This window comes from Grus americana, chromosome 7 (genome assembly GCF_028858705.1).
Source record: "Grus americana isolate bGruAme1 chromosome 7, bGruAme1.mat, whole genome shotgun sequence".
In the NCBI taxonomy this organism is placed as follows: Eukaryota; Metazoa; Chordata; class Aves; order Gruiformes; family Gruidae; genus Grus; species Grus americana.
In genome coordinates, this window is record NC_072858.1 from 16095780 (window position 1) to 16118511 (window position 22732).

General features: G+C 58.2%; 2 protein-coding genes across 2 annotated transcripts in view; both read right to left on the minus strand.

Annotated features, from left to right (window-relative positions):
* The window catches only part of SLIT1 (slit guidance ligand 1), a 62926-nt gene extending 44523 nt beyond the window's left edge, over window positions 1-18403 (minus strand). Inside the window, exons 1-4 of the mRNA XM_054832324.1 lie at window positions 18033-18403; window positions 5513-5584; window positions 5129-5200; window positions 4407-4478 (exon numbers count right to left, since the gene is read on the minus strand). Coding sequence (XP_054688299.1) covers window positions 4407-4478; window positions 5129-5200; window positions 5513-5584; window positions 18033-18235 — 419 coding nt within the window. The 5' untranslated portion in view covers window positions 18236-18403. The remainder of the gene's footprint in view (window positions 1-4406; window positions 4479-5128; window positions 5201-5512; window positions 5585-18032) is intronic.
* Window positions 5519-22732, minus strand: part of ARHGAP19 (Rho GTPase activating protein 19) — a 46774-nt gene continuing 29560 nt past the window's right edge. Inside the window, exon 12 of the mRNA XM_054832327.1 lies at window positions 5519-5584. Within this exon, the coding sequence (XP_054688302.1) occupies window positions 5543-5584 (42 nt within the window). The 3' untranslated portion in view covers window positions 5519-5542. The remainder of the gene's footprint in view (window positions 5585-22732) is intronic.

Sequence of the window (22732 nt, forward strand, 5' to 3'; positions counted from 1 at the left end):
CTCTGCTCATCCTCTCTCGACTCCCACTCTGCTGAGCACGGAGTGGCTGCTGCAGTTTTCGGCAAGGGAAACCTCTGGGCAGCTGCTCCCGGGGGGATACATCCAGCCAGGACCGCTTCTCCCCCATGGGAGCATCTCCGCAGAGCTCCCCGCAGCTGAGCACCCACCACTTCTCTCTTACCTCGCACCAGCTCGGCTTTCCCTTGGAGAAAACCATTTATTTATAGCCATCCTGGCTGCCTTTAGCACATTTTGACAGCCCACGTCTTTGCCTCCCTGACGATGCGCCCGCAGCGTTTCTGTTCTCACCCTGCTGCTACGGCCATCCCAGCCTCCTCTCTCCTCCTCGCATCTCCCACCCAGCTCCCCCAAAGGGGCTTAAAAACAGTTTCAGGAGGAGGTTTTAAGGGGAGGTGGGGAGAGAAGGGAGACAGGGCTACAAAACTCCTCTCCCATCCTTCCCCCATCCCTCCCAAGGGAGCTGAGAGATACTCAGGGGCTTTGGTCCCCCCTCCCAAGGGAATCCAAAGGGAAAAAAACCCCAAAACCTCCTTCTAGCTCAGGAGAGATGCTGAAGTGAGGTCTGCTGGCGCTGGTGCTGAGCCGAGATATGCACGGCTACAGAGCATCGGGGACCAGCACTGGGCATTGCAATAGCAGAGGTCACCTTCTTGTCTGGGTAATTTTCCTCGATGGAAGGAAAGATCCATTTTTTATCAGTTCTCCACCTCACAGGAGACCCGCTCTTCCCCAGTGAGCTGTGGGGGGGGACCCCGGCCCCCCCAAGCCCATGACACTTTGTTCTTCCGTCCAGTGCTGACAGTTTAATTAAACCCAGTTTGAGATGGGGTCGCTGGGGTCAGGCGCTCTCCAGTGAAACCTCAGATCAGCACCATTTCCAGCCACTGGGACTGCTTAATGAGTTATACGCTCGTTGTGGTGGATATAAATAAGGGAGGCCATGCAGAGAGTCCTCCTGCCTCCCAGCCCCACTGCTGAGGTGCTGGCACAGCCCCCCAACACCCCACCATCTCAGACCGAGACGGGCTCCAAGCAGGCGTCAGCTCAATATTCCCAAATACCGAGGGGAAAACATTTATCTCCAGGCATCTCACCTCCCCCACGCCCTCATTTGAGGTTTGCTTTCTTCTGGCCCTTTCCTGCCATTCCCCAGTTTATTTAAGCCCTGACGGATCAGGTTTAACTCCAACCCTTTCCATTATCCCGATGCACAAATGCTCTTTATAGCCCAGCTCCAAGTAACTAATTGCAGCTCCAGCCGGGCTGGGAGACCACAAAGCACCACCAACGTGGATTAGGCTTCAACACTCAGACCCAGGAGGTGGACAAACAGCTCTGCATCCCAACCCGAGCCCAAGGTCCTCCTCTCTGTGCTTGTGAGATATTTCCACGAGGCTCAAGGTACAGTGGAAAACTGCTCTATGGGTTTCACATATCCCACATTCAACAGGCTTGCCTTAACCTGCTGCTGTGTTACTGAAGATGCATCAAGACTAAGGCTAAAAGAGGCTGGACCATCCCGGCCAGCACTCAGGTACCCATCTAAGCAAATCCCACCGGTTCCTCCATCCACCCCTGGCTTTCTGCTTCAGCCGCCACCCACCTGCCAGACCCGGCAGCCTCATTTCCCAGCTCAACAGATCTCAGCCCGACTCGTTCAGCCAGTTTCTGCTAATTCAGGACCTCCCAGTATCACAGCACGAGAGCCCGGCTAGGACATGAGGACCTAGCAGGTACCCTGGGAGCTCTGGGAGCACACAGTGGGTGGCCGCAGCGGGCAGGGTAAGGGGAAGCCTGTACAGGTACTGCTTGCTGGAAATGGTCTGGAGACCGGGATTTGCAAGAGCACGGTGCTGGTAAGAGCCCCCTCTTCCCATCCCGACCAGCACAGGTCCCAGTCTGCCTCTGGGGCAGGGAGGGGACACCAATCCGTGGGGCCACCCCAGATCCATTTCAGCAGTTAAATAAGTGCAAAGCCTGGTGGAGAGGCTCCGATTTCAGTTCAAGGCGAGCTGATTTCAATTTAGCTTAAATCTGCTCCCCACTGACTCATATCCCCGTAGCCTGAGCCAGGTTTGCAGCAATTTAAGAGCGTCCTTATGACCTCTCGTGCTGGCTGGACTAGCACCAATCCAGATCCCACCTCCTGCTAAGCCAGCGTGACGGTGTGTCTAGACAAGCTCTGCCCTGGGCACCCCGTGCTCTGCTGTCTCCCCCAAATCATCCTTGGGCATCTCAGCAACAGGCAGCCACGAGGAGAGGCAGCAGCAGGTCCTTTGGCATGCAGGGCTTTGCTTCCCAAATGCAGCACCCGAGGCTCTTCCAGGGCAGCGGCTCCTGATGTGCTCCCTGGGCAGACTCCAGCACTACATCCCTGCTCTCACTAACGCAGGCAGCGTCAGGGTAACGTGCTGCAGAGGAGGATGGCAGGCAGCTCAGTGCATCCCTGCTCCCCAGTCCCGCAGCACGGCACAGGGACCCTCTGTTCCAAGCATGCATCAAAGCTGCCCAAGACATGGCACTGCAAAAACCTGAGTCCGCTCACACAGTCCCAGATTGCACAAGGAAAGCTATGGGTGCTGGTGTCCAGGCAGAGTTTGTCACAGCAGAGACAATCAGAAAACAGCTTTAAGGCAGGGTGGGAAGGAATAGGTTCGAAATGACCACCACATCGTGGGAAGCAATGGTAAAGCAACAGGCAGAGGCTGAAACACACCTGCACATGGGGTGCCTGCAAGGAGCATCTCACACGCCCCTCCTCATCCACAGCGGTACGTACAGCTCCATGCACGCTGTGCAAGAGTACACACACAACCCTGTGCACACCGTGCAAGGGCGTGTACAGCCCCATGCACACTTTGGCTCCACGCAAGCCCCGGGGCTGTGGCAGGGCACACCGCGCAGCCCGCGCAGGAGGCCGCCCTTCTGCATCTCCCAATGAATTGTTGGGTTTTGCTTTTTGAAATAACCTGGTATTAAAATCTAGACAAGATTAAAAGGGAAACATTAATGTTTGTAAAATAATTCTCTCAATCGTGTTTTTGCTATGCAATGGGCGGCTGGAGGAGGATGGGCCCTTGCTGGCGCCACGATACAGCACAGCTGAGCTCAACAAATGCCATTTGATAATTAATTGAACGCCTGTGCTATCAGCTGCCATTACCTAGGCCCATCTTTGGCACCAGTCCACCATTTCACACATCCCACGCTGGCAACCCACATGGCGTTTTAACCCTTCATTACACCGCCTCCGGCTGGACTCCGGGACTGACTCCCTGGCACTGTTGGAAGAAACCAGCGTTGCCGTGGAGCAAAACGGCTCAGCCGCAGCCTGCCTGGGCGGGCAGGGCTGCCTGGCCCTGACATGGCCATGCCTGTCCTGGCAATGCCTCAGCCCGTTCAGTTATTTCATCCACTGCTACCCTGCACCGGCAGGGACCTAGCATCCTCGCTTCACAGCTGAGAAATGGAGATACAAGATGCAGTAAGCAGAGAGCTCATGTCCTGGCCACAGCTGCTCCTACACACTGCAAATCAGCCACAGGGTGTAAGCATCTTCTCTGAGTCATGGAGAACACCCAGCCCGTTTGGCATGCACCCTCTCCTCCTCACAGCCCCCTTCCCAATGTACGTGGTGCCTGACATAGCTGAGAGCTGGTAAAAGCTTTGTTAAGAGGATTTCCTGCAGTTTGAACAATGCTGGCACTGCCAAGGGCACTGTTGCCCGAGCAAAGCAGCCCCAGGCAAGGGAAAGCCAATATGGAAAAGAGAATATTTATCAAAACCCCAGCAGCCCTCCCCAGGCACCCCGCTGCTGCATGGAGGGAGGAGGAGCAGAGGTGTCTGCAGAGCAGGGGTTTGCACGACAAAACACAGTCCCTGGGGGTGTTTCTGCGAGTGCAGAGGGACAGGCCATCCACTTTCACCCTCCCTTCGTGACAACCTGACCTAGGGCGTAAAGGCACCCCGCTCCAGAGCCTGTGATCCCCACCCAGGGAGGAGGCTGTGGGGCTCGCAGCACTTCTGCAGCCAGCACTGTGCAGGCACAGCCCAGCTCAGCAACACCAGCCCCAGCCCAAATCACCAGCACCTCCTCCCACATCCCCATGCACTGCAAGGATGTTTAACACCATCTTTAACAGCACCAGTCTTGGGTCTTCTTCAAGGCCATTCCCTGACATGCTGCACGCTCAGGTTGCTCAGAAACAGGGTGCATTCCCCTGCCACACCCTGGGCACTCAATGGGACAAGACACCAGAAATCACCAGCAAAACCCCCAGAAGCAGCACCCCCAGGACATCAGTGCCCCTCCAAACCCCACAGCAGCCCCACAAGCCCACACTACAGCCAGACAGGGGAGCCCCACCGGCACAGAGGGTACTTACAGTCGTGACAGCGCCTGGTTGTTCTGGAAGAGAAGTTCGGGCAGGGTGTGCAGCTGGTTGCGATTCAGCCGTCTACAAGGAAGGAGGAACAGGTCAGGGTTTCAGGGGCAAAGTAATCATCCTGCCTGCAACCCAGCTGGCAGCTCCAGGCACAGCTGGGGTGCTTTGGCTCACTCAGAGGGGCCAAAGAGCAGAGCATCCCACCTAGCAAGGGCACCCCTGTCCCGCTCACAGCACTCCCAGGTGGAGGCAACCAAGGGAGCATTAATAGACTTACTCACAATATTGTAATTACGTGCAGACAGGACTCCAAGCTGTTAACTGCTGATTGCTGCTTAACTGCACTGTTAACCTGCTGCTCACTCAGCTCCTCATATTTGCTTGAGCAACTCAGGATTTTTAAACTGCTGAGCTATTTTACTGAGTACTGGACTGGAACTTACAGCTCCCTCACTAACACACAGGACACAGCTGATAACAGCGAGAGTGATTTGTGTTTAACCTGCCCCTCACCTCAAAAGCATCAGAAAGGACTTTAAGATCTATAGAAACAGAAATAGGTTTGCTTCTCACACTGTAAAATACCACCGCCGTGCAGCAGAGGAGCTGTTTGAAGTCAGGCAGCACCGATACATTATGGTTTAAGGCAAAAAGGAAAGGATGCTCTCTACAACTAAACCCGTCAGCCCCTCACCGACCCGCCTCTGCGCCCGGGCACTCACAGCCGCTCCAGCTCCTTCATGTCATCGAATGCCCCACGCTCCACCGTGCTGATCTGGTTTTCCATCAGCTGCCTGCAGAGAGAAGGGGTCAGCTTTCCAAAAAGGTGGTCCCCAGCCCCAATGTCCCCATCCCACCAGTGAGGTCCCTCCAGATGCTCCTCCAGATCCAGGGCCACTCTACTCCCACCATGCCCTCAACACAACCTGTCATCTTTTTCCCCACTCCCTCCCAGCTGGAAGACCCACCATGTGGATGCCCTTCAGCCCTGCCGGCAGATGCCCAGCAAAGGGCTAAGCATCATCTCTACCAGCCCCAGGAGGGGTCACAAGCCAAACATGGTGCCCACCAAGGCCGGGGCAGCTGGCCCCTTGCCAGGAACTCACAGGACGCGGAGCTGCTTCAGCCCGGCGAAGTCATTCTTGTTGATCCGTGTGATGTTGTTGCCATTGAGCTCCCTGCAGAGAGAAGAGGCAGAGATCAGCAAGAAAGTGCTCAGGAGGTGGCCAGGCACTGAGGCTCTCCAGTAGCTTCCCAAAAAGAGCAGACAGGGCCCAAAGGACAGCAGCGGCTGCTGCATTTCTGTGCTCTCTGCTGGGAACAGCAGGGCTGGCCGCTGGCTACGGAGAGGACCCTTATCCTCAATGGCCCGCAGTGTTGTACACACAGAAGTCTGGCTGGCCAGGAATATGTAAGCTTGCATCTTTCATAAAGCAGCAAGGGGCAGGGGCTGCCCAGCTCTCCCCATTTCCCTGTCCCCACACTGGTCCCCACCTTGGGACAGAAGCCCCAGAGCCATCAGCAACACAATAAGCAGCCCAGCGATTCCAGCAGCTGCCTGGCTGGATGTACGTCACCCCACTCTGGAAATGCAGCAAACACCTGGTAGGGTCATCCCAAACACGCAGAGCTGCTTAGGGAGGGCAGGGGTAATAAGAAAGTGAACAACCAAACCCCAGAAAAGCAGGATCCTTCCACACATCCAGCTGCAGGTCACTCACATGCATCACAACTGGTTCAGGGCTCAACACTTCAAACCTTCCTCTGCCCTCTGCCACCTCTGAAAGACGTGCTCAGAGAATAAGCCTCATTTCAAGTTTCATCTGCCAAGAGACACTTGCAAGGGACCAGCTCCTTCTCCTGGCATCACACCCTTGTGCAAAAGCCCTGGGTGAGCGCAGGGACAGGCACCCCAGCCAGAGGGGAGATGTTATCCCAGCTTGCTCACTCTGCTGGTGGAAAAAAGGGGAGGGGATGGCCTGTGGGGTGCCTGCACCCACCCCATGGCCTCTGTCCTGCCCAGGCTCTGCTTAGCACATGGGCAAGGTGAGCCCCACCGCCAGACCCCCACGTGGCAGGGCCTCTGCTCCCAGCCTGATGGCTACACCTCCCCAGCCCTCCCCCACCACGCTCTCCAGAGTGCCCCCACTAGGATTATCCTGCTTTAAAATATATTGAGCCAGGAGCTGCAGAGATTTGCACCTCGCAGTCTCAGCTTTGCAGTGTGTTTCTGCATTACGGGCTGTGAGCACTGCAGGGAGAGGCAGGGACCGCCATCCCTGGGACTCACAGCCTGCAGAGCTGAGGGTCCCTGTGCAGCACCCCACGGGTAGGAGAGAGCCTGCCCCTTTGGCAGCGCAGAGCCTGGCAGCGTTTGCTCCTCGCCAGGAGGCTGATCTGCCCACGGCATGCCCTGGCAAGGGAGGATGCCCACGCGAACGCATGGCCCGGGGAGAGCTCCCATGCTGGAGACCCGCTGCCTGCACTGAATGCAGACACAGGAATAAAGGGGAAACAAATAAACTACGGGAGGGGGAGGCAGTCAAGGGAAGGACGGGCTGCCGGAGCCAAGGCAGGGGAGAGGCAGGAGGGTGCCACCCCGGAGCAGCTTGCAGTGCCTGGACAGGACCCAGCACCCAGGGCTCTATAACCCCCAGCCCTGGCAGCGGGACCGGGCAGCAAGGATGCCCCAGGTCACACGAGGGGCTGAATACAAAGTCAATCATTCCCATCCAGAGCCAAAGCCGCCCTCCACCGGGTTCCGCAGCCATGCGAGGGGCCGAGGTCAGCGGCGGGCTGGCCTCACAGCGGCCCGAGCAGCGTGTACGGCCGCCGGGTACAGCCAGCGCAGCCGCACACCCCGGGGTGCTGCCATTGTCCTGCTGAAACGGCTGATAATGGCTAATGAGTTCCAGCTCGCCATTATAGCCTCGTAATTACACCGCTATTCAGCGCCCGAGATTGCCGGGCTCCTGCCATTATCCAGCCGTGTGTGCCTGTGTTGGGAAGGAGGTGGGGAGAGCAGTTACTAGGACACAGATGAATGCAAGCGGGGAATGAATAGAGGTTCCCCTGCCCCGGCGATTAAACTGAAACCCACACTCAGGCTCCGCAGCCCCACGGCTCGCCCGGCTCCCGGGCTGGCCAGTTCACAGCGTGCACATCTGGCCCCCGGGGACCGGGCTCCAACCCGCACGGTTGCACCCTGCGGGGCTCAGTCCTGCCCCTCTCCTGGGAGCAAAACCCACGGCCAGGCTGTAAGTCCCGGGCACAAGGCGCTGGGATGGGTCACGCGTTTTAGGGACATCTGTCACCGCAGGAGGGGTGGCTCAGTACATGCAGGTGTGTGCCCACCGCCTGATGGACCACAGCTCTGGGGCCAGCTAAGGGCAGGGAGAAACCATGGCTTCAGGAGTGGTTTTCCCCCAATGTCCTAAAGGACATTGCTAAAGCAGATTGCCTGGAAGCTCCCCAGGGCTGGGCTGGAGGCCAAGCTGGAGGCAAGGGTGCCCCTCTGAGCTCCTGAAGAGGGAGGGTCCCCAGCAGCACTCCCATGTCACCTTCTTTTAAATGTACATCACATTACTCTGGCTGTAATGTGTAAGAAGTTAGGAAATCTCTACTGCAGACAGACAGAGCAGAGAGGCTTGATTTAAAAACTGCTCAATCTGAAAGCCAAGATTTATAGCTCAGCCTGCAAAGCCCAAGGTAGGCTTGGACAATGCTGGGGTCCTCTGAGGCAGAGCACAGGCAAAGCAGCACAGAGACACGCAGAAACACCAGTCCCTTCACATGCCAAAACCAGGCTCTGCCCTCTCTCCCAGACACCTTCTGGGACAGCGCAGCCTGAACCCAGAGACTTTTCAGCACAAGGTGGCACAGGCAGGATGCACTGCCCCGGGGCAGCGCCCGGGGACGTGCCACCCCAGGAGGCAACTGTGCTGCCCACCCAGCCCACCCCAGCCTCTGCTCCCTGCATGCTCATTGAGCATCCTCAGGTTGCTCTGGCATTGGGGCTGGTGGCCGTCCCTGAGCAGGGCAGTGCCCCAGGCCCCCTTCACAGCCCCGCTCCCTCGGGGACTGGCCCTGTGTGCTCCCTGACAACTGCTCTCAGCATCTCCCCTTGCCTTTGTTCGGGTAAATGATGGCCTTTGCAACCAAGATGGGAATGAACAGCAGGTAAAGCTTATTTGTAAGGATGCCGAGGCAACACTGCTATTTAACTTCATGCCATTTTTTTCCCCTCTAAATCCCCTTCAGTTCCTCATGGAGATAAATTGCAGTCTGCTGTGCCCAGAAAGCTGGATCCCCGCTGCTCAGCTGCTCACCCGCTGCCTCTGTGCCCTTTCCTAGTGAAGCGAAACACCCTGCTCTGCCCCGCACAGCAGAGCTTCGATAAGGACTGATGTGTCTGGGGAGCTGCCTGGCAGATTGGTTGTATTTCTGGACAGTGATTTGAAAGCACAGATGCGGGGCGTGCTCTTTCGCCATTAATCCGTAAGGTTTAATGCCAGAAAGCATCCTCACATTCATCCAGGCTGCCCTCCTCTGCCTCCCAAGCACCCCAGATCTCACACTGCCGCTGGAGAGGCAGCGGATTTTCATTTGCAACCTTCAAGTTTCAGAAACCCCCCTCCCATTTCTCCCTGGGAAGAGGAAAGTCATTAAAACAAGCAGTCCCTTTGCTACACTGCTTGTGGATCATCCCACTCCCAGATGGGATGTCTGTGCTTCAGAAGGGTTCGTTAGACTGGATTTGCATAGTCTGGGTTTATATTTGGTTTCTATCTTTGGATGGCTTATTCCACTCCCGGGGGGTCGGATGCGTCTTTTCCCTTTGCAGGGTTTGGAGCTACACTAACTCGGTAACAACCTCAGAGAGTGCAAATGCTGAGAGGTAATTTATTAAATACAGCCAACATGAGTGATATTTCCCTGGGCGCTGATATATCAGGAGCAGGAAGGGGAAGGAGCAGACAGTACAACCCACTATCCATACTCCGTTGCAAAGCATCAGCTATTCGGCACGCGTGTGACTCCTGTCCTTGTGCTCAGCTCAGCTCTGCTCTCCCACCGAGGCAGAAATCCTAACTGCTGTGCTGCCCAGCCTCCCGCTTTAAGAAGTCAGAGGGAAAGTCTGCGACACAAACCCCTGCATTTGCTCCCACAAGTGGAGAAATGCGTCCCGGTCAGCACCAGCACAGAGTGGGTGCCCACAGTGCCCGGGCAGTGACTGCAGGGGCTGAAGGAGAAGGGGACCGTGCCAGCAATGCCTGCAGCCAGCCATGCTCCTGAGGTCCCTGCTCCAAGGGCCACTGCTGCCCTGGTGCCGTGCAAGGCCAGCAGCTGCATCATTGGTACGATGCATCCCTCTCTCCATGGTCCCCATCGCCCTGCCATTTCTGCCCTCGGCTCAGAGCACCGGCCCTTAGGCGCACAGCTCCCCTCCCAGCAGCTTCACAGCCCTCATCCCAGAGCCCTGATCCCAGCTGGAGCCAGCAGTGCCAGATAATAATCAGGGAAGCGGAGAAATGAAGGCTGCAAGGTCACACACCCCACAGCAGTATCTCTGCAGCCCTCCATCAATCCTGACAGATGCGTACACAGCTCCTTCAGGGATGTGGACTGACACTCCCCCGTGCCCTATCCCAGCATGTCACTGCTCCTGCCTCAAGGATCATTTCCAAAACTCTGACCTGAAGCGCTCTCACTGTAGATGAACCCCATCCCTGCCTGCCCTGGCCACCACGGTGCGGAGATCAGGCTGCTCCCTTGCCCACACAGGTCCCCTCTTCCAGCCCCATTCCCCTGACAAGCCCCCAGCCCCAGGGGCACAGCCCTCCCTCAGGGTCCCTCTGCCTTGCAGGGGCAGGACCCACTTGGCTTGTGCTCCCATCCCACATCTGTGGTGTTGGTGATCTCCTCCCACCAAACACCTTCCTCGAGTCCCCAGGCAACGGCATCATTTTTGTCAGCCCATTCCTCCTGTTCGCCAAGCGCACTTTGAAATCTCAGCCTGTCCTCCAGCCCGCTTGCATCTGCAAATGTCATAAGCAGTTTGTGTCCCATCACGCAGACTGCTAATGGAAACATGGACGAGGCTCGGACCCCAGAGCGACCCCTGCACTCAGCACTGGGGGGACAGAGCAGCTGCAACCTTGCTTCCTATACTTTTATTGCATTTTTCAAGTCTCCTCAAGATTTCACTGGGCTGCTTGAATGTAACGGAGTCCCAGCACAGGCTCGCTGGGAACTGCCCAAGCAGCAAAAGGCAGGGCAGAGCCCTTCCCAGTCCCAGGAGAGCTGGTCTCCCCTCCAGTGCCAGCATGGGGGGTGCTCACCACATCCACCAGCTCCCTGCAGCCCACGGTGGCACAGCCAGGTGCTAACCCCATCCTCTCCAAGGTGGGTATGGGGTGCTGCTCAGGGAGGGGGCACTGGGCATCCACCCCCTGGGCTGACACAGCAGCACAAGGGGCTCAGCACCTTCTCCTCCTCTTCCTCCCCACCCTTGCCCTGACCAGACACCAACAAGGAAGAGCAAGGGTGCCTTCAGGGTTCATCAAAGTCCCTTTAAGGGTGCCTTACACCCCAGGGCAAACATCTTGCCAGTACCCACTCTACCAGGTGCCTGCAGGGTGACGTGTCCAAAAAGGAGAGCTCCAAGAGCAGCTATGTGCTATTTGGGCTCATCTCAGAATAGCCACCCTTAGCCAAAGGGGAACCCAACCAACCCCAAGCACGGCATTGGCCCCCAGAGCACAGGACGCTCTGTAAGCTTTTACGAGGTACTAAAGCAGGTTAGCATCACAATAAATTTTTAAGCGTTACAAACAGCATCGATTGTGCGAGTAACGGTGAGGATCCAGAAGGCTTTCTGCTCCTCCTAACTTCTCTCTGGGGTTCTCATGCCACAGCCATTAGCTGCTCACAGTCAGGGAGTGCTTTACACTCACGCAGCATCGTGGCATGTCACCTTCACGTTAAAAATAAATAAATAACCTCGCTCAACCCTGGTGTGAGAGAGGAAAGGCAGTAGGTAATTTCTGTTTCATAAATGGGAAACCAGGGCTCAGATTTATTTGGACACCCTCAAAACTGGGCTTTTTGTGCTGTGCTGACTAGCCTGGTGAGGAGTATTGCTGCGCCTGTGGCTCCTCTGCTTCCCAGGGCAGAGGAGGCAGCCCAGCCCTCAGGCTTTGTCCTGCCACTCAGCACATCAAGGTCCAATCCACTCTGCATCTCCCTCAGCAAACTCCCTTTGCTCATCCCTCCTTGAGCAGCTCATAGCGGGGACAGGAGGACAAGTGCACCTGATCTGCTCAGTTATGGGAGCCTGCTCAACCCCGATCAGCTGGATCTCCTGGAGCATCCTGTTTTGGAGCTGGGGCTTCCTCCCACTGAGAAATATCCAGGGCCAGGAGCTTGCATCTCTCCCACTCTTGGTGCCCAGGGCTGCTCCTTGGCTGTATCGCTTGAAAAATTAATCTTCCCTTTTTTCTGATCTTCCTCCTCCTAGCAGCCTCTCTCCCCCATAGGACACTTGCCTCTGCTATTTTGAGCAGCAAGTGCATCCAAAATGCATGCCAAGAAAGCAGATACTCAGCCCAGCTTCAGAGCCTGTATGTGGCAGGGAGGCCTGAGATGGTCCCAGAGGGGACAGCCTGGGACTGACCCTGCACCAACGGAGCAGGTTTCCTCTGTCCCACCTCATTCCCTTCCCACTTCCAGCAGCGCCATGACCCTAACGACCAGGCTGCAAACCATCCCCTCTCGCTGCCCACATTGCTAATTGCAGCCTGGCACCATACAGCAGGAAAACCTCCGCTCGCCGCTCCCGCCAGTGCAGCCGTCCCTGGCTGTCCCCCGAGTGGGGAGAGCGGCCAGGGGCCAGCTGCCGGAGCTGGCCTCGGAGCTACTCGTGCTGGAAGCCTGCCGGGGAGCAGGGATCTGAGTCTGACATCCCTCAGGATAGGGCCATTTGCTAACGCACAACTGGTTTTTATTGCCTTTCAGCAGAACATGCACAGAAACATCTCTTTGCCTTTCAGGTTTTATAAAAGGTTATTTTGGTAGCAATAAAGATAAAGGGGCTGTGTCTGCAGCACTAAGTACCTCTGGAGCAGGCATAGAACCATGAAGGACTCGGATGCAAGACAAAGACAAGCTCCTTGGTTGCCCGTATCACCTCTCCCGTGCATGCACATGTGCACACATCCTGCTCCAGTGCTCGCCTTGCCGGCTCCCCAGGGAGCAAGCCAGAGCAAGAATGCAGGAAAAACCCCTCTCAACGCAGGGTCACGGGCTCGTACCCCTTTCCCCAGACGGGACACCCTTTCCCTGCCCACACCGCCTTGGTGGCACCCCAAGTCCCCTCTGTTCCCCCAGGTTGCGGGCTCTGCTCCCCTGTGGGGGACTCTCGAGCATCCTTTGTGTTTTACAGCTGCCTCACTCTTCTGCCGGCCAGAGGTTCAGTAGGAAACAATGAAGTAGGAGAGGATGAAACTCAAAGCAAATGCATGTCCCATAATGAGCCAGCTAGACAGTTTTTGTGTGCGTGTGTGTGTGTATGGGGTGCTATCCTGCAGTGGCACCACTGCCGTCGTGCCCAGCACACAGCAGCAGCAGCAGCGATGGTGTTTGAAGATGCACACGAGAGACTCACAATTAAAGGCAGGAACAATTCCCTCTCCTCGCTTCCACCTCAGCGGTGAGGAATTGCCAGCAGCACAATGCATCACCCTGGAGGAGCAAAGGGGCAGCACATTTAAGGCAAAAATATCTGTTTTAAAGGATGCAATAAAACAGAGCCAGGGAAGGGTTTATAGGTAAGCAATTGCCGTGCGGGGTGAGAAGTGGTCACCAGAGGCCAATCTACCTGGCTTTATTGCCTGTTACCGGTGACTTTTCCCAACCAGGGGACAATAGATCCTCCGCTATCAGCCTCGGCTCCAGTCAATACAAACATGACATAGTTTTTTAAACTAATATTTTTCCAGCATGCAATTCCATGGAGAGCAAGAACGCAGCGTTACCATGGCGATATATAGACAGCATCTGCCTTGGACGTAGCTGAAGGGAGAAATTGGAATAGAATTGCAAATTTCCTCTGTCCGGGAAGGCTCCCAAGGAAGCCACCGTGGTGGGCTGAGCAGGCTGAGCGGGCTGCCTTTCCCAGCCAGCCCGCATCCTCCCAGAGCCCAGCACTGGCTCTCCCGTGAGCTGAGGGCAGCGGGACTGGCCAAGCACTGCCCCGGCTGGATATCGTTCCTGCATCCTGCCCCAGAGCTCTGCAGAGCCTGCACGCTCCCTCGCTGCCTCTGCAACCAGTCTGCTCAGCTGCAACACCAAAAACTTGCCCAGGCACCCCAGAAAAGGGAGAAGCTGACCCTCTCAAGGTGCTTTCTAAGAATTAACATTCCCCAAAGCCTCCCAAGGAGACACAGCCCAACAACTGGTGCCGAACGCACGAGTGCTGCTGTGACACACCAGCCTCGCCGCTGCAAGACATTTTGATTAACTGGCTAGAGGGAGATGTGGGTGCATGAATTAAACACGCTCTGAACAAGAGCTCGCTGCTGTAATTTCAGCAGGGGACGGTTAGGCAGCGCGTGAGCGTGCTTCAGGTGTGGCTGCCTCAGCATTGCACTCCTGTACCCAAAGACTGGAGCTCAGTGCCCCTTCCTTCCGCCAGCGCAGATGGGGGAAGATGGCAGAGCTGGCTGTGGTCTGGATGGGGCCCATTTCAGCACAGGCAAACCCCAAGTTGGGGGAACAAGGCAAATGGGAGCCTCATGCAATGCTGAGGCCAGGGACCCTGGGAGGGAGAAGAGGGAGCCGAGGGGGATGCAGTAATGGGGACCCCCAAACCCAGCTCTGCTGCCCCCAGTGTGGGGGGAGTCGGGTACTGAGAGAGGCATGGCTGACAGCGAGATGGGGGATGTTCAGCCCACCAGAGAGGAGGTGAAAGGGGTAAGTGGGGCAATTCTCAGGTGTTAGCTGAAAGCTTCAAAGCAGGAGCAAACGCAATGCCATCAGGCTCACTTCATCCCCCACGAGCAAAGAGTTGGGCTGGAAGCAGCCATTTGATGGTGATGAATTTGCACTGATCCTGCTGGCACAGGGAGAGTGACCCAGCTGCCCGACAGGGCAGTTTGCTCTTCAGAGGCGCTTTCAAAGAAAGAAAGAAAGAAAAGCAAGCAAACAGGGAAGGGAACTATGCTCTTCTCCCACGGCTCTCCTCCGGTGGCTGAGACCCGAGGGACTGCTGGGAGCACATAACACCATAGGATTATCCTGCCTGTGATGCCTCCAGGACCTGCTCTATCGTGCTTGCCAGCGGCGTAGGCAGGAGCACAGGCAGCCGCGCAAAGCACCCAGAGATTTTGCTGCTTTGCCCCTTGCTGCAGCATAAGCCTCTCTGCTCCGTGTCTGATCCAGGCAGAGGAGGGGTGCGGGCACCTTGGCATTTATGTTGAGTTGCAGACTAGAAGGCACTTAGGGAGCAATGCTCTGTGCCCTGGTGCAAGGAAAGAGGGGTCCCCCATCCCCTCACACAGCCACAGCCCATGTTCCTTCCTGCACACATCTCCAGCCTTTACCCTGCATCAACAGCACAGCACCAAGGAGACATCAGAGGGGAAACCTTCCAGCAGAAGACAAGACAATTTCTCCCCAGCTCATGATTCTCCAAAGTTGTACTGACTCTGCGAGGCAAGTAACTCCCTCTTCAAAGGACAAGGGTGTGTTTCAAAAGTAATGGAGCTCAGACCTCACCACAGGACGCTGCTGTCTGTGTCCCCATGACGGCTTTCACAGTGCCAGCATGCATGGCTACAGTGGCAGCACTGCCCCATCCCAGAGTTCAACCCATGCCACCACTGGACTCAGCCAGCTGGGAGGCTGGAGAAAGCCTGGAGCCTCCAAACACCACGCCAGGCTGCCCTGCAAGGCTGTGAGTGTGCAACAGGCAGGCAACATGACAGCAGGGACATGACTGCTCATCGGCACTGTGGGACCGACTCTGTGAGGTCGGCATTGCTCACACTGCACATCCTGGGGCTTGGGGAAAGAGCCGGGCAGTGGAGGGCCATGGCATGGGACTGCTGGCTTCCCAAAGAAAGCCAGCCCTTGGAGACAGCAAGTCCTGAGCACAGACCCTGCTGCAGGTTCCCCTGTGACTGCCAGCTGACCCTACTCCGTCAAGCAGTGAGAAGTTGGAGACTGGGGCATTGCAGCCTCTTTACAGGGAATTTGAACTCAGTTATGAGCCGTTGCAGCAGGAATTCACTGCTCGGAGATAGATCGGCTCTGCACAGCCACCCTCAAGCACCTTGCAAAGGCGTACAAAACAGCGAGAAGTAGTTATCCAGCAGACAACACCCACGAGAGAGCAGCACGACTAGCTCAACCCAGCCAGCAGATCTGACACTGGCAACTGCATGAATATACAGAAAATCCAATGTCACCGAGTGGTGATGGACATGGAGGACTGGGTCAGTGGAGGCAGAAGAGGAGAAAGCAAGCAGGACCAGCTGCTGGAGGGGGAGAGATGCCCTGCGGGGCAGGAGCAAGACACCCACCCAAGGGCATACTCTGTCTGCCCGCTCCAGCATCATCTTGTCTGAGCAGTGCTGAGCACCTGCCTGGCAGGCAGAGGCAGGGCTTGCTGCCCAAGTTCCCCCAGCACCCTGCACCTGGCTGTGTGGAGAGCAGATGCTGCGGAGCCCACCAAGCTCCCTGAGGGGCAGAAAAGGCTGGTGCAGACTACATGCAAATCTTCCCCCCGCCCTGGGCATGGAGGAAAGGGGGATCCTGTCCGGGAGCTCACAAACTGGCTCTATGGGATTGCAGCTCGCAGCAGCCTGTTTGCTGTGCTGGGAGATAATTGTCTGTATGAGGATAATTATGGCGGGAGAAGAGAAAACTCCACTAAAGCGGTGTCCCGCAGAGCTCCCAGCACTGCATGCTGGGTGCAGCCCTGGCAGCTGCCAGGCTGCCTGCAGTCCCTGCCTGCAGAGTCTCTCCCCAGCTGCAGGCAGAGGGCACATTCACACTCGAGTATCCGGAGGCAGCGCAGCACAGGGGCAGGAGGAGCTCCGCGTGTGGCTGTCCCCGGACACATCCCGCAGCTCTGCTGCCCAAGGAGGTGGCAGCCCAATGCTTCCCTTGCACTGCAAGGGGAGTTGTTGGGGCAGCCTGAGGGGCTACCGTGCCACCAGGCTCCACTGCAGCCTCTGGGACAGGGCACCCACCGCCCCTGAGCAGAGGGAAGAGGCTGGGGACACTTCCTGCTTGGGACAACTCTCCTGCTGGGATTGGGGACACCAGCACACTGGGAACCTGTCACCAGCAGCAGGTTGGACGCATTCAGCTCATGCCCCTCTCCCCGGAGCAGGGACCCGCTGCAGCCACAGGGGTGAGACCTGCCCAGCCGGGCACAGCAGTAGAGGGGCACTCTGCTCAGGGGAGCTGAGCGGGCGCCGCAGGACCCCCTCAGCCGGCTGGACTGTGAAAAGCTTTCCTATGGGAGTCCAGCCAAGAGACCCAGGGATCGTCGCCGGCACCCCTGGGGATGTAGCAGGGGCTTTGATGTGCAGGGAGATGTGGGCACAGGGGACTGGCAGCGCTGAGTGAGCCATGTGCACAGGAGGGTCCCAAGGGGAGAGCAGGGGAATGGAGCCTGATCCCCAGCGCAACGTGCCCAGGAGGGCTACCCAGGGACAAAGGGGTGCCCAGCACGGATAGGGGCTTGGGGTGGTGGGGACCCGCAGGCAACCCCTCCATCTGTGTGGCTGTGCCGTGACAAGTCACAGCAGGGGTGGCCACACACCTGTCTGTGGGTGCCATGGGGCAAGAAGCCCATTCTGGGCTGCCCTAGTGCGAAAGCCTCCCTTGGAGCAACCCACCCCGTCGGGCACAGCTCTAATCCCAGCCCTACCCCGCGTGCTTGCACACACACTGGCACACGCGGGCTCTTGCACATGCCAGACCCCTTGCACGTGCACCCTGCCCCAGCGGGCTCTTGCACATACACCAATCCCTACCCTGACGGGCTATAGCATCCCCCCACACGGAGGGGATGATGCACATGCACCGACCCAACAGGTTCTTGCACATGCATCCCCTGGATAGGCACTTTTACACACGCATAACCCCCCCACTGAACGGGACGCTGCACATGCACCCATCTCACTAGGTTCTTGCACACGTACCTTTTGGACAGGCTTTGCACATGCCCCCCTCCCCCCGGCATTTGCACAAGTACTCCCCTTAAACATATGCACCCCCCCCTTGGATGGGCACTTGCACAAACACCCCCAGACAGGCTGTTGCACACACACCCCACGGACAGACTCTTGCACATGCATCCCCTGACGAGCTCCTGCACACACTCCTGACAGGCTCTTAAACATGTATACCCCCCTCGCTGGGCTCTTGCACACGCAGCCCCGCTAGACACTTGCACGCACCACACCCCACCCCCCACACCCCCCCCCAGGACGAGCACTTGCCCCAGCACCCGGCCTTGCACACACGCCCGCATCCCGACACGGGCCATTGCACACCCACCCGCGACGGCCGCTCCCACCCGCGCCGGGTCGGACAAAGCCCGGCGGTACTCACAGGCGCTCGGTGCCGCGGGGGATGCTCTTGGGCACGGCGCGCAGGGCCGTGCCGTGGCAGTCCACCGTGGTGCCGCTGCAGGCGCAGAGCGGCGGGCAGGCGGCGGCACGGCCCCGGCAGAGCGCGGCGCACGCCAGCAGCCAGGCGGCGGCCCGCAGCCCCGTCGGGACCCCCGCCGCCCCCCCGAGGGTCGGGGCCGCCATGGCAGCGGGCAGCGGGGTTAAACGGCGGGGCCGCTGAGCATCACCGGGGAGCTGGGTTAGGCTGGGCTCGGCTCGGCTCGGCACGGCACGGCACGGCACGGCACGGCTCGGCTCGGCTCCGGGGCGAGAGCCCCGTCGGCGCACACCCGCCCGCCCTCACTGCCGCCCCATCCCGCAGCCCAGGCACAGCCTCCGCGCTGGCTCCTCCCTCCCGCCCTGCCCGCCCCGACGGGCTCCCCCCCCCCGCGCCGCCGCCCCTCCCCGCGCCCCCGGCACCGGCGGCTGCGGGGGTAGGAGCGGTCCTGGCCGGGCAGGGCACCGGCACCCCGGTAGCCGGAGCCGTCGGGGCTCTGCACCGCCCCGGCCGTGCAGCAAGGTGGGCTCCGGCTCGGTCCCTCCACCCGGAACAGCGGGGCTGGCCCCCGGGGCAGCCGATCCCCCCCGACCGTGAGAGGGCTACGGGATGCCGGGGTGCAGCAAGGCGAGCGGGGAGTGTGCGGGCAGAGGCACCCGGGGTCTGGCAGAGACCGGAGAAACAGCCTGTGATCCGTGCGGCGGCAAGCAGAGTGTTCCCACCTCTCCTCGAGGGGTGCCAAAAGCTTTTGCATCCCCTCCGGTGTGCTCCAGGCACCCTTGGCCCGTCTCCGACCCGGCAGCCTGGAGCCCCATCCCCATCGTCCAGAGGCCAGGCAAGGCGCGGGGACCCGGCAGCCCGCGGGGACCGCACAGCGGGCTGGCACTACTTGTACCCAGCCTGCTCGTGGGAACCCTGCAGCCAAGCACCCCAGCACGCAGGAGGGACTTGGGGATGCATCTTCACTTTGCTTTTAGACCCAAAGTCCTGGCTGTTAGCTATGTCTTTTCCCACTGCAGGGGAACATCTTAATGTCAGACACCAAGATGTCTTTGTGGCTAATCCACCTGGCAGAATGAGGCAAAATATACCAATTTCAACGTAAAAAGAAGTGAAGCCAAGAAATCTTGTGAGCTTGACCCCAAATGGTTGACGTCTCAGAAATGCGATCGTTGCATTAATTTTATTGTCTTCCATTTTCTTCCATGCGGTCTACAAATGCAAAGCAGGAGGGTGTAACCAGGAGGGCAGGTTACCTATTTTATTAATGACACCTGAAACACTTGTGTAACGCCATGGCTCCAAGAGCTAAATCTTTAAGAAAAACAGCAGGCATTTTGAGATGCGTAACAGAGCCCTGGCTGCTGGCAGCAACTGCTGCAAATGTCCTCCTCAAAGAGGAAACCCATGGAAGGAAGGGAGGTGGGAGCTTGTGGCATATTGCTCTGCCAGCGGGTGGAGAGATGTGCGAGCAAGGCCACCCCACTGCACACTCATTCCCCCAGCCAGCAGGATATTTGCAGCGATGGTGGCAAGTCCTAGGGGCAAGAGTGTCTCTTAAATGAATGCCCCCCCATGTATGGCGCTCCACAAGCTCCTTAGTCAGGGCAAGAGGGAGGTGTCTGCACAGGGTCTTGCTCCGACAAGAGCCACCTCCCACACACACAGGGCCGCACCAGTTTGGCCCAAATCGGCAGCCTTTTCCCATCCCTAATGCAGGCTCCCATCATCTGTCTGCATTTTCATGACATCTCCTTCCTCTGGCCCCAATCCCGGGAGGAAGCTGTGCCTGAGATGGATGAAAGGGGTTTGTTCCTTGTTGCTACCCAGCAGCCTTGACAGCGAGGAAGATGAGCTGCTTCCCAGGACTCTGCGAGCCAACCCCTCTCTGGCACGGCTTCAGCAGAGGTGGCCCCGCAGCCCACCCTGGGGCTCCCAGGGGGACCCTGGTGGCAGTGACACCACAGAGCATTCAAAGGGGCGCTGTGCAGGACACCTCATCTGAATTCCAGCAGGTGGAGGTTGTTTCTTAGCAGCTTGGCATTCCTCAAAGCTGGCCATTACCGGTGTGATGCCTGTGACCCCCTTCCTCCCTCCCAAACTCCCTCTCACCCCTTGGCCGGCAGAGCAGAGCCGGGTCTTCCTAACCTGTCCTTTCCCTCTGATGCTAGTGGGAAGGCAGGAACGGGATGAGGGATCTTGTTTCCTTCCTTTTGCAAGCACTTGCCCCAGGCAAATCCTTGTGATTTGCAAAATAAATAGGCTCCTTCCATCTTGGTGTCCAGCTGCAGCAACACCGGGTCACTTCATAGCCAGAGCCGTGGTCTCAGCAGACCGAGTAGCTGGCGGGGGCCTGCCTGGAGGCCACCATTGCCTGCCCCAGTTCCTGTGGGAGTAAAACGCTGAAAACTCACATTTCCGCCTGTGGATACCTCAACTCCTGCTCTCCTGTGGGAGCTTCTTGCCACCCCCTGCCACGCAGCAAGCGCCTCATACCCCAGCACCACGGAGCATCCCACCGAGCTGGGCTGCCGGCCACGGCTGACCCCTCTTGTAGCAAAAGCAACCCCCTCCCAGCGCTGCTGACACAGCGAGGGTCAAGCGAGCCCGGCGAGGCAGGAGGGCAGGGCGGGGGGACAGACTGTGCACCGAGACCCCTCTCCCACACCTCAGCCCCTGGCATATCGGGGCTATCCCGAATTGCCCAGGTGCCCTGCATGGGGTGATGTGGGCCTCGGAGAGCAACAGCTGCCCGGGAAAGGCCCAGGGTGCCTCTGAATATGGATGAGGAGCAGGGAGAAAAATAAACCCCAAACTTTTCTTTATCGGGGGAGGCCTGGTCCTGCCGTCTGCCACCGGGATTTGGGCCAAACTGCTTGATAGAGAGAGAGAGACCATCTGGATCGTCTGATGGGCTCTGGGTTTGGTTAAAATGAAGCAGAAGCTTTTTTTTTGCAGGAGAGGAGTTTTCATGGGAAGATCTGGGGAAGGATTCCAGGGTACGCGCCAGACCTGTCGTGCAAAGAGATGCGAAGCAGCTACAAAGCTTCAAACAAAAATTGCTGCCAGTTTTAAGCCAAGCCCCACCAGGGCAGCATCCGGGCATTTTCACCCACCCCGGGATGGGCCACAGCACGGCCCCGTTATCTCTCCTGCAGTCCGGGCTGGTGCTGGGTCCCTGTCAGAGCCACCAGCCGCCATTAGCACCTTCCAGCACGCCTGGACTTCGAGGCAGCCGCACTGCACTGCTGCACCCCATGCCTCGACACACGGGGGAGGAGGCGGCGTGTCCTGACCGGTGCTTGCTATGGTATTGAGGCTGCACTTTGAAGCAGTGCCACGGCTGTCACTAGTCCACAGCAGTGCTCAGTCCTTGTCCGGGTAGGACCAGGCACTGTTGCACAGCAGAAGTGTTTAAAACACAGGCAATGGCGTGCATGCACAGTGCCTGCTCCAACTGCCCTGTCAAGGAGCATTGCCAACTGCAGGATCGGGCTCTTTGCACCAGGGCTGCGCTTCAAACCCTTCCTCACACCAGCAGCATCACTAAAACACACATGATTTGGGAGCAGTGGCCGCAAGACCCGGCTGGAGATGTGCTGGGAGCAGAGAGGCCATGACCTCTGGCTGCCCAGTGTCCCCCAGAGACCCCGCGCAGGGTGGGCTGCTGGGCTGCCCCTCCGCTGGCTGGGGCCACATTTGTCACGCCTGGTCGGCTCGGCTCGTGCTGGGAGGCCAGGCTGCCTTTGTCCCGCTGGACACGCTCAGCTTCAGAGGGTGAGGCATTGTGTGGGAGTGGGCCGGCGTGTCGGCCCGTTATGGCACCTGTTGGGCTTGTGCAGCACGACAATGCCCTTGATGGGTCTATTATGGAGTGGTGCGGGCAGCCGGGGGCCGCTGGGATCACAGTAAATCTCGGCTGGTTAGCAGCAGCAGCAGGCAGGGCTGGGACACGCTCTTCCTGGTGTCTCTCCAGGGACAAGCCCTGCCTCTCTGGCAATCAGCAAAAGCATCACCCTGCAAATGTGGCCAGCATCACACTGTGAACGTGGCCAGCACCACCCTGCAAACTGCCAGCATCATCCTGCAAACACTGCCAGCGTTGCCCTGTGAACACGGCCAGCATCACTCTCTAGACGCCGCCAACGTTGCCCAGCAAACACCGCCAGCATCACCCTGCAAACACTGCCAGCATTGCCCTGCAAACACTGCCAGTGTTGCCCTATGAACACTGCCAGCATCACCCTCTAGACACCGCCAACATCACCCTGCAAACGCCGCCAGCATCACCCTGCAAACACTGCCAGCATTGCCCTATGAACACCGCCAGCATCACCCTGAGAACACCGCCAGCATCACCCTGTGCCAGCATCACCCTGCAAACACAGTCACTGTCACTCTGCGAACATGGCCCCACTGACTGCAGAAGAGGGGGGCAACCCTGCTGCCTGGGGACCTCACCACTGGGACCGAATGAAGGGACCGGCATCCATCGGGTCCTCTGGGATGACGTGGGAGATGCTGAGGCCCCTGAGCTGGCAGATTTGGCCCCAGCCTCACACAACAGGGACTGTCCAAGCTCGGGGAGCCCAGCCTGCCCCACTTCCTTGAGCAATTGCAGAGCAGCAGGAAGGAGACAGTCC